The 12,546-nt window shown below is 37.5% G+C and overlaps 1 protein-coding gene across 1 annotated transcript in view; it reads left to right on the forward strand.

Moving 5' to 3' along the window:
* kug (FAT atypical cadherin kugelei) overlaps positions 1–11,020 on the forward strand; it is a 43,487-nt gene extending 32,467 nt beyond the window's left edge. Inside the window, exons 15-22 of the mRNA XM_014235444.3 lie at positions 112–953; positions 1,068–1,376; positions 2,080–7,387; positions 8,044–8,307; positions 8,415–8,603; positions 10,293–10,322; positions 10,455–10,589; positions 10,743–11,020. Of these exons, the coding sequence (XP_014090919.2) occupies positions 112–953; positions 1,068–1,376; positions 2,080–7,387; positions 8,044–8,307; positions 8,415–8,603; positions 10,293–10,322; positions 10,455–10,589; positions 10,743–10,888 (7,223 nt within the window). The 3' untranslated portion in view covers positions 10,889–11,020. The remainder of the gene's footprint in view (positions 1–111; positions 954–1,067; positions 1,377–2,079; positions 7,388–8,043; positions 8,308–8,414; positions 8,604–10,292; positions 10,323–10,454; positions 10,590–10,742) is intronic.
* The last annotated feature ends 1,526 nt before the right edge of the window (positions 11,021–12,546 follow it).

A 12,546-nucleotide genomic window follows, 5' to 3' on the forward strand; every position in this document is an offset into this window, starting at 1 on the left:
TTGAATAAATGTATGATATATATATATATATATATATCAATATATATATATACATATAAATAGACAGGACACTTGTAATTGTGGTATGAGTTATTAACTCTTTCTATTCAGGCGTCATGTACATTGTTAACGAGTTGGACTATGAGACGAAACAAAGTCACGAATTTCTGGTTCGTGCAACGGATTCATTATCTGGCATCTATGCCGAAGTGACAGTATCAATAATAGTCGAAGATGCTAATGATTGCTATCCAATGATTGAGCAGGACAATTACAATATTACCATATCGGAAAATTTGTTGATCGGTTCGCAAATTATGAAAGTGAATGCGTCCGACTGTGATGCGAATGCAAATAGTGAATTGTCCTATTTCATTGACAGTGTTGATGGTAAAAATAACTCGGCATTATTTTACGTAGACATGGCAGAGGGTTATCTATATCTAAAAAGCAATTTAGACGCTGAAGAACGCACTTTTCATCACATCATTTTAATTGTGAGAGACCATGGCACGCCGTCATTGAGCTCAAGAGCAAATGTTTGGATAACTGTAAAAGATCTTAATGATAATTTCCCCAAATTTACGGAAGCTTCATTTTCATGTCGTTTATCAGTGAATGCGCAACGTGGTCAATTCGTTATAAATGCAAAAGCATACGATCCCGACCATGAGGACAACGAAAGACTTAAATATCGAATTATCGACGGCAATGAATTACAAACTTACACAATTAATGAAAATAATGGAGTCATCACACTGCAAAATATGCAAAATTTCACTGATCACCATCAAACCTTGTTAAATGTGTCTGTTAGTGATGGCGTACATACTACTTTTGCCAGAGTTAAGATTATATTAATGCCCGAGAATAATCATGCGCCTAAATTTTTGAAATCGGTTTATGAAGCAAGCGTAAAGGAGAATGAAGCAGCTGGAAAGAGTATTGTTTTGGTAAGTTATGTAATTTATGTAGATATATTCAAGATGTAATTATCGTGAGTGGAGAATTTTTTTTGAAATCATGAACTATGGTATGTTCTTAAAATAATATAATTCTATTAAAAGCTCCAAGCCTACGACGCTGACTTTGGTAGATTTGCAAAACTTACCTACGATCTTGTTTCGGAAGAGTTCAAAGAGTATTTTGAAATCGATAACACTAATGGTTCTATAACAACAAAAGTGGCATTTGATCGAGAACAACGTGCTTTCTATGATGTATTGGTGAGAGTATCTGATGAGGGTGGCAAAGCCGATTTCACTCTATTGAAAATTAAAGTCGAAGATGTGAATGACAATAGTCCGCGTTTCATGGTGAAAGAATATAAACTCGTGGTTAAAGTGAATACAACAATCAATTCGACATTGTTGAAGGTGAGTAAATTATTTCAATCTGGTAACAATATTTCAGAAACACTCTTATTGATGTCTAAGCAGATCAGTAATTCTTAAGGAAAGCTCTAAAAATAATTAGATTTAACAATTTATTATGGATATTGGAAAAACGAATGGAACTTTTCTCATTTAGATACAATATAAAGTCTACAGGGTGAATCTTCGGAATCAGTTATTTAAATAGACCCTCTACGAGTAGCGGTGATTCAAGGAAATCGCGCTATCTGAAACAAATTAAAAAAAACGGGATGTTAATCTGCATAACACTTGGTACTTGGTGACTCGCAAAATAGCGGAATTGTAAAAAGAGACAAAGTTTAACATAGTTTACTAGATAATGTACTGTGAAGCTACAGTTAGGATTTCAAATAGCTGTGTGTGCTAGTCTGCAATTAATATACCATCATCGCCTTATTTTAAAAATCAAAAATAAAATTTAAGCGCCGAAAAAGATTAACCCAAACGCTTTGAAACTTGAATTGGACAGGGAAAACATTATTTTTCAACTATTCTACCAGTTGAATAACAAGACCTTAACAGCCAAAAAAAGATATACTATATATCCTAGTCTGGTCTAACTCCTTAATCATAAAATAGAACTCATTTCGAATAAACCGCATTTTGAAAATAAGTACTCGTTGTCAAACTAATATAAAAATAACCTTTTCCTCAATTTACACAGGTGAAAACATTCGATATGGATGAAAATGAAAATTCGCTGATAAAATACACAATTGACGAATCAACAGTGTCCGAAACCTACAAAGATATTTTCACGATCAGCGACATTGATGGCAGTTTGAGTCTTATGAAACCTGTCACTGAATTCGCCAACAATGTGGCACAGTTCTTCGTGCGCGCCATGGACAGTGGTACTCCACAATTTCATAATGATGTGCCCATTACAGTACAATTTATCAGTGCTGATGTAACAGTGCCAGAATTCGAAAAAAATGCTTTCGAGCTGCATGTTTCGGAGTCAACACCACCTGGTTCGGTATTAACAAAACTACGCATATCTGGCAATTATTCGGTGAAATTCTCCATACCCATTGAAAGTCGGAAGTTTTCCATTTCAGAGAATGGTGAGGTGATACTGATGCAAACGCTCGATCGCGAAGTTAACGATATACACTATATGATTGCTATGGCGGAAACGGAAACAATACCGCCACTATTTACGTTTTGCGAAATTTGTATACACGTGCTGGATGAAAATGATAACTCACCCAAATTTGATAGTCGCGAATATAATGTGAATATTGGCGAGAATATTGATAAAGTTGCATCGATCATTAAAGTCACCGCCACCGATAAGGATATGGGTTCAAATGGTGATATACGCTACTACCTAGAGGATGAAACGAATACGGCAATGAATGTGTTCGACATCGACATCTACACGGGTTGGATAACACTGCTGAGCACGCTGGATCGCGAAACGCAGTCGGAATATCACTTCAATGTACTTGCCACCGACAACGGGCAACCGAAACACGTGTCCAAAGTGCCAGTGTCGATAAAAATAATCGATTACAATGATAATCCCTCCTCATTTAATCAGGAGAGATTCGAGATATCGGTGCATGAGAATGCGCTGCCCGGCAAAATTTTGAAATATTTTCTCATTACCGATCTGGATGCGGAGAAGAGTATAACCAGTTATTACATAATGTCTGGTGATAAATATTCGCAATTTCAAATTGGAAAAACCGGTGAACTGTTTGTGGCGAAACCTTTGGATAGAGAAGCAATATCAATATATAGTTTAAATGTGCTCGTTACCGATGGCAAATTTGTGGTCAGCACTGATGTTACAATAACGGTGCAGGATGTCAATGACAATGTGCCAATTTGCATGACACCGCGTTACAATTTGAGAATAAATGAATCGGTAATGACCGGTACGCCACTAATACAAATTGACGCACTGGACATCGATGAAAATGGCAATAGTCAGTTGCGCTACTATTTAACTGGCAATCGATCCGATGATTTCTTTATAGAAAAAGATACGGGCACATTGCGCGTAGCCAAAGTGATTGATCGTGAAACACATGCTAGATACATTTTAACGGCACATGTGCAGGATGGCCAAGAACTGCTACAGGAGTGCACTTCTGAACTGATCATCAATGTTAACGATCTCAACGACAATCGACCAGAGTTCTCGATGGCACAATATATTGTAAGCATACCGGAGGATGCGCCTATAGGAACTATTGTGACTAAAGTGCATGCAACTGATAAGGATTTTGGTTTAAATCGTAAAATCGTTTACTCTTTTGTCGAAGAACAACCGAATTTCAGCATATCACGTAGCAGCGGTATTATAAAATTAACGAAAAGTTTAGATCGTGAAAGCATTTCCATATTCAATGTGTCCATCAAGGCAGTCGATAGTGGTAATCCAAAACAGTTGTCGATTACACGACTCATAATCAATGTGCTCGATATTAACGACAATCCACCGGAATTCAGCACAAGAGAGTACAAAACGTACGTCTACGAGAATGCCACTGTCAATACGGAAGTCCTACGCATTTTCGCCACCTCCAAAGATATCGGCGTCAACGCAGATGTGTTATATTTCATTATGGGCGGCAATGAGCATAACAAATTCAGCATCGATTCAAAGACGGGCAGCATATTTATAAATGACGATTTGGACTATGAACGCACAAAGGCGTACTTCTTAACGGTACAAGCGGTCGATGGCGGTACGCCACCCCTCAGTAACATGGCTTCGGTAAATATTTCTGTATTGGATGTTAATGATAACGCGCCGAAATTCACACAGAATATGTATCGCGCGAAGGTGCGCGAAGATGCTCCAAAAATGCAAAAGATACTGCAGGCACTGGCCACCGACGCAGATGCGGGACAAAATGGCATTATTCGTTACAATATCGAGCGCGGCGATCATTTGAATCAATTCGCCATTGAAGATTTTTCCGGTCAATTAATTGTGATAAATGCATTGGATCGTGAACTGAATGCTAATTATTTGCTGGAGATCAAAGCTTGCGACAACGGTGTGCCCGAACAGTGTAGCTATGTGCGCATTTATGTAGACGTTTTAGATGTGAATGACAATCCACCGCTATTCCGCTTGCAGAACTACAGTGTGGTGCTGCAGGAAAACAAACAATTGGGCTACAATGTGCTACTCTTTGAAATCAGCGACGCCGATGAGGCACCCAATACCGCACCCTACACCTTCGATTTGCGCAGCGGCAATGAAGGCGGTTTCTTTCGCATCGGCCAAGATGGCTGGTTGCGCACGGCGGCACGTTTCAACCACAAAATTTGCGATATCTACACGCTGCAGGTGCGCGTCTTTGATAACGGCACGCCGCCGCTCTACTCGGACGCCTGGGTGCACGTACGCATAATTGAGGAGAGTCAATATCCGCCGGTCATAACGCCATTAGAGGTGACTGTGAAGTCATATGACGACGATTACATGGGCGGTTTTCTCGGCCGTGTCCATGCGAGCGATCAGGATAAATACGACAATTTGTTGTACGCTCTAACGCCGACAAGCGGTGAATTGTTCGTGACTAAGCAGCTATTCAACATATCACAAAATAATGGTTCACTTTATGCAATTAGCAATCTGGATATTGGTATGTATCGCATTAATGTAACCGTTACCGATGGCAAGTTTACGTCGCATGTGTTGGTCAAGCTGAATGTGGAGCTCATAACAGGCGATATGACGCGCAACGCGATTATAATAAGTTTTCGTAAAGTCACGCCCGAATCATTCATATTGAGTCACCGTAAAGGTTTCATACGCGCTTTACGCGCCATACTAAGGTGCCGTCAAAAGGACATCACAGTAATCGCTATACAAGCATCGAATAGCCATACGGCGCACAAGGAGCCCCAGGACTCGGACAATGTCATGCTGGAGCGTAGTAAGCGCCAGCAACCGACGCTTGCTGATAATCTGAATGTTTTATTTGCTGTACGTAAGCAACAAATTACGCCTAGTTCCGAGGAGTATTTCACTACGGCCGAAGTTCGTACAGTCCTGTTGAATTTCATCGATGACATTGAGGACGCTACCAATCTGGTGGTAGAGGAGATAATGTCGCCCACCTGCGCGCACAACATTTGCGCGCAAGGCGACTGTTTCAATCGCATACGTCTGAACAAGCGTCAGTTGAATACTTATTCGACAGATGTCGCCAGCTTCGCCTCGCCCACATACAAGTATGCCAACGAGTGCCAGTGCAAGCAAGGTTACGGCGGTCGAATTTGTAATGAGCCGATCAATGCTTGCTCGTCTGATCCTTGTCCGCCGGAGAAAACTTGCTGGCCCGCCAACACAACTATTGGCTATCAGTGCATATGCCCACAAGGTTTTACGGGACACGCTTGTGATAGCAAATCGACAGTGACGAAATGTCAACACGGCAACTGCAGTGCACGTTTCACTTCGGTTTCGTTCAGCGGTAAGAGCTATGCGCATTATAAAATCAATAAAGCGGTTGCAAAAACTATACTGGAGCAAGAGTTTGTATACTCGCTAAAAATACGCACCGTGCAGCAAACGGGCACTCTACTCTTCTCCAGCGGGCGTATTGATTATCACATACTGGAGATATTCAATGGCGCTGTACAATACCGTTACGAGCTGGGTTCAGGCGAGGGTAAAATATGCGTCTCAAGCATTTATATAGCCGATGGCGAGTGGCATACAATCACACTGGAGCGCATATTGAACAGCGCAAAATTGACGGTGGACAGCAAACATGTATCGCAAGGTAGTGCGCCTGGTGTTAACGGCATACTCAACATACAGTCGAATGATATATTCGTCGGCGCCGAAGTGAAGCCACATCCTACCATCATCGGTTTCGAGGATATTCAAAAGGGATTCATTGGCTGCATGTCAGACATTAAAATCGCGCTGGAGCCCTTACCGCTATACATATCGGGTGGCAGTTCAGTGGCAGCCCTAAAGCGCTTCACAAACGTCGAGTTCACTTGTGATCCGACAAGCGTGCTCGTACAACTGGGCATTTGTGGCGCACAGCCGTGTCTCAACGGCGGTATTTGCATTGATTTGAGTGAGAATAAATTCAAGTGCACTTGCCATGCGCGTTTCACGGGTCAAATGTGTGAGGTGGATATGGATCCTTGCGCCTCTGCGCCGTGTCTCTTTGGCGGACGCTGTGAAGTGCATGAGTTCGGCAATTATAGCTGCGCGTGTCCATTGCACTTATCGGGTCGTCGCTGTGAATATGGTAAATATTGTTCACCAAATCCGTGCAAGAATGGCGGTGTCTGCGAGGAGGGTGATGGCACGCCGCACTGCATGTGTCGCGGTTATACGGGACCCACATGCGAGATCGATGTAAATGAATGTGATAATCATCCGTGTGGCAATGGCGCGACGTGCATCAATGAGGCGGGCAGTTTTCGTTGCATTTGTCCATCTTATCTGACGGGCGCCAGCTGCGGTGATCCCCTATATTCCAATTCGATATCAACCAAATTGAGAAATCTCTCAATGGAACAATTAGCTGGCATTGTGGGTGGCATAGTGTTCATTGTTGTAGTTGTACTTGTTGCTTTCTGTTGTATAGTTTTTCGGAAGAGCAGCAGTACGAGCGGTCAAAATTCGAGTAATAAAGATCCATATAAAGGTGAAAATTTGAATTCTCTCGTTTGTAAGGAGAAGTATGCCAAGAACATCGCTAAAATGAGTAATTTGGAGATAAATCAGCGGCCGATGAGCTATACGGCTTCGACAAATGATAATTTGTACACGGGTCACACAACCTTCGTAAATAACTTGGATATATTGCGCAGTTACGGATCGGCGGGTGATGAACTAGAAAACATACCATTCGAATATCAGAAGATCAATCGAAATAATGAACATGTGAATCTAAATGATTCCGATCCCATACAGAAACGCGACTGGGCCGAGCAAATGCACTTGAAGACGTTTAGTGAGAATAAGCTTAACAATGGTGAGTAAATATATTTGATGTGCATGTATGTATATATACCATAAATGTGTATATTGTAATGTAAGCTAGGTTCTGAAGATCCTAAGCTAAGCTTCTCTTGTTTATGTAGACGAATGTAAACATCAAGACAAACATGTTATCCGTCAAATTAAGGCAACTAAAAATTCCAGTCTCGTCTAATGGATTTTTAAGAGAAGAATTTTTGTACTTGAAACGCGAACACGGATGCATTTTCTATCGGGATCGAAAAAATATCCTTCTATAATAATTCCTATTAATAGTGACGTCATCAAATAGGCTATAGTAGTTCCAAATAGCAATATCTAACAATAAAAAAGCAGATTTCCCTAGAATTTATTACTCAAATTAAAATATTGATTGTATAAACCATCGGTACATAATTATAATATACTTAGCTTATCATAAGACCTAGATGTTGATAACTTAATATGTTTTTTCGGAGGGGACTTGATCCACTAGTTCTTAAAAATGTCTACCAATAAACGAGCTTTGTTTTGGTAAACTGTAGAAGGATGCCAAACTATGGAATTCTCATATATGTAATATCAAAAATTGTCCCACAATTTTTTCATCATTCAAACGTCTAAAATCATAGACATAGATAACTTATTTCTTTTTATTTGTTTTTTTCTTAGAAAAACTAGATTATACAGCTTTAAAAACCGGTTGTAGCAAAATTATGCAAGTAACGGTGCCAAATGTTTGCCACTCACCATACACGGATTATCCAACCGTCAACCATGGGCAATACCATTGGGATTGTTCAGATTGGGTGCGTAAGAGCCATAATCCATTGCCGGATATAACTGAGGTACCTGGTGCTGAAATTGCTGATTCGTCGAGCTTCCATAGTAATGATAGCAATGAGTCTAAACCACGGCGTACCTATGCAGGGCAAAGTAAGTACCAGTTGGAATTGACGGCTTGAAGGCTGACGAAAATTTATGCAACAAATTTTCTAATACTAATAATCAAATTGTTATAATAATGTTTATTATTTTATTAGATATGTGCATTGGTGTTGATCCTACACGAGATATTGTGACTTTAAATGAAGACTTAACATCCGAATGCATCGACTCTGAGTTAGAGAGTTGTATGCGACCTTTTGAACTGCCGCTTATAAATCATGATGATGTTTCAAGACTGAGCCCCCAAATTAACTTTGAGAATGAAGACTTCATTACAAATCCAGGTATTTACTAATCTATTGTACATATTGATAGTAAAAAGTAAAATAAAACAAATAAAGAAGGGTTCGAATGTAGCGTAACATTTCACACTCTTGCAACTTAAAAGGGTCAGAGCCGGGGAAATGCCTTCAGGTGTTGGCAAAACTTTATATTAAGAAATGTAGCGAAAAGTTTCAACTTCATTGTTCGACGAAATGGTGAATGGATTACAATCAAATTTGGTATCATATTAACTTATTTTGAAGGTCATAAATTTACTTAGTATTATTACTATATTTTACTTCCATCAGCGAAAATTATACTAAAATCATTAGGGGCGTAGAAATGTAAGTGCTGATTGCATTAATTTTTGACACCGCTCAGATATACTTGAGAATTTATTTTCAAGCTATTTTATAAATATTATATATAAATATAAACATACATATAGATCGAGTAAAGTCAGCCGGACGTTTAAAATCGTGAAAAGTCAGTTACATAGGGCTAGGGCAAGTTTTCGACCGATTTTATCCATTTTAGGCACAGTGTATCTTTGTGTTATTAGATAAATATGCTTTCTTAATTTTATTAAAATGACTAGCATATTGGCCGATATATGTGGTATAAAGTCAACTGTAAGTTTGGAAATCTTTATCTTAGGTATGGGGGGTTTAGGGAAGTATTAATCCGATTGAACCCATTTTTCAGACAAGAATATATTATTATCAAAAATACATTTTCTCCGAATTTCAATTATATATCTGACAGATTGATAGATATTTTCGGCAAAAAATCAGCTATAAACTCTGGGCTTAACATTTGCGGTATCTGGGGGCTTGAATAGTTATGGTCCGTTTTTGACAATTTTTAGACCTGAGATACCTTAAGAAAATATTCGTGCAAATTTTGTGCAGATATATATTAATTAGTGCTTTATTTGTATTCTGGAAAGTGAAAAAAAACAGATGGAATTTAAAGTTGTGTTATACGGGAAGTAGGCGTTGTTTTTTGTCCGATTTCATCCATTTTTGCATAGTTACAAGAGAATATCAAAATAATCTTATGTACCAACTGTGTTTGAAACTGATATAGTAGGTCCGAAATATGATTTCACCTAAATGTGGGCGGCATCACGTCCATTGTCAGTTTAACACCTGCTCCTATAAAGCCAGTTTTTGTCATCTCGGATGTAAAACTTAATGTCTCTGACGCACTTCGTTTTTCGATTTATCGGATTTTTAATAGTTTTTAATAAAGCCGTTGTATGGGGAGTGGGCGTGGTTATAATCCGATTTCACCTATTTTCATGCTGTCGCAAGAGATGTCGAAATGGTATATCCTGTGCAAATTTGGGTGATGTAATTTTAATAGTTTGGGAGATATATATACATTTTGACAACCGACTTTGAAATCACAGTTTCGAGAAAAAAACGTTTAAAGTTTTAAATGATTATATCATTATAAAGCTGACCTCGAACGCGTAAAGCTGTCTCTCGAAATTCAACATGTCTCGTCATTCTGATCTTTATTGTCGATTAGTTTTAAGTCATCCTGAAGATTTTTATTTTTATCATTAACATCCATTAGATCTGAAAAACTACCTTAAGCGATACTTCATAATGTGCGATCATTCATAATATAGCAAATTTTTAAATATTTTAGACAGCGATTTTCTTTTTTATATACTTTATTGATCCAATTTTATTTTACAGTGCCTTCAACATATGATCCTATGAACTCATGTAAGTGCAAATTAATACTATTATTTATTAAAAGAGGTATTACTTCTGACACTTTAGATTAACATACCATATGTACATATTACCAAGTATTTAGATGTAATTCTATCTTCATATTTATTTTCTCAACATCAGGTAATGCATACTTACGGCATCCAGATTCATATTTACCTTCATTTAATGTACCCAGTGAAACTGAAGGTGAAAGCTCAAGCACTGAGGTATTTTCGAAAGCTACCAGTGAAATGCTACCCAGAAGAAAGTTAAGTGGTAAGTGCAAAATCATAATAGACGATATTTTTGTGATTATTTTGTTAAACAAAAATTTTTATTATGCCTTTTCATAAATCATAAATATGTAAAATAAAATTTTACTCAATACTTGTGAAAACTTTTTTATTTTTCCATTATTTTTTTTTTTAGACAAATCGGAAGAAATTTATGTGTTCAGAAATCTTCACTCGAAAAATGGATCAAATAGCGACCTATCGGTTCACTTGTGCGAAATTGAAGATTCCGAACTAGAGGAATTTTTACCAAGCTCATCAAAAGACGTTAATAATAGATAGACAAAGTGAGATCCTTCGATCGTAAAAGGCATTTAATTGTATAAAAGAAATATTTTTATAAGATCTTCATACTTAAAAACAAACCGAAAAAATTACAGAAAAATAAATAAATAAATAACGGTTAAAATTTAATTAATGTTTTTTCTTTTCTAACTAGATTTTATATTTCCAATAAAAATTGATAATTTTAATGATAATGTTGGTAAGTAAAAAATGAGGGTTCACGGGTTGTACCCGTATTATGTTGCAGCCTCACAGATGTTCTTCCATTTTTGTTGTGGGTTATCTGACAAATTCCAAGTTTATGTCGAAACTAATATCACCTATGATGATATATACATATATTATATATATATTATTATATATACATATGTTATTATATATATATAGATTTTTTTTTAATTTTATTTTTTTTTAAAAACCCCCCCCGTGGGGAATTTATTTTATAGCAATCTAGTAAATTAATACTAATAAACTATTTGTTTCTGACTTAAATTTATACGGTTTTAAAATTACAAAATGCTTATCCTATGATATTCATTTTAGATGTGTAAATTTATACATATGTATGTATTATAGTCACTATTTTAGAGAGACCTGAACAATGATTATTTTATTTTAGTTAATTTTTTTTTTTTACACAAGCTCGAAAGGCGAGTAAACTTTAATCTTCTGGTAAGGGGCCATCATTATTAAGGAGCTGGAGAGCCTCAATGTTGATATGTTGTTGAAGTCGTTGTTCATGACTTTGAGCATACTTTTTTATGACGGTGTCAACAGTTTCTACATGGTACGAATGTACCAGGGTGCATTAACAATACCACGAAGTATATATATTAGGATGGATCAAAAAAGCGCATGTTTGTTTTCGTTTTACACTCTGAAAAATTCGTTGATTGACACTTCTAAGAAAGGCTCTTCAAGTATAAGCTCTAATTGTAATGGGAAGGTCCTCCACCTAACTGTTTTCTATTTTTTTCTTATTATCAGATAGAAAACTTCATTTCTCGCTTCTGATCTTCTATCTGATTTGTAGGAAATTGAATGCTCTACACAATGGTCTCTTACGGTTTTTTGGTAAACCTAACAGTTTAAAAGATATTAACGGTTGAAGTTTGACTACACTCATACCTCGCTTAACGGCCTAGATATATACGTTCCACGAAACTTGGTCGTAAAGCGAAAAGCCGTATAAGGCATCAATTATTTTAATACAAATTCAATGAGATCGATTCTAAATTTGTTAAATACAGGCTGGCTCACGAATCGTGCTACAAAAACAAACCGTAATAACTTTTTCCTGTGTGAGTAATCGACCTTATTTTTTTATTTGGCAGGTTATTATGTAAGTTTTTTAATAATGAATGCTTAAGATACCGAAAAGAAGGTTTATATAGTGCAGCGGTACCATGCTTTGCAGTCCGTCATTTTCATCCAAAGAGAATTCAGACGGGATTTAGGCGGCCCTTCCCCGAGTAGATAGACCATTATGAGGTATCGCAAGAACCGTACCATCGAGATCCGTATGTTCTTTATAAGAAACAATCGCGGCCGTTGCATCGCACCGAACCGTTGTTTTGACGCAACTTATCAGTGCAACTTGGAGTGAGCAGACGGAAATTACACCGTATAATTCATTGAAATATATATATTTCGAT

The sequence above is a fragment of the Bactrocera oleae genome, chromosome 6, assembly GCF_042242935.1.
Source record: "Bactrocera oleae isolate idBacOlea1 chromosome 6, idBacOlea1, whole genome shotgun sequence".
NCBI lineage: Eukaryota > Metazoa > Arthropoda > Insecta > Diptera > Tephritidae > Bactrocera > Bactrocera oleae.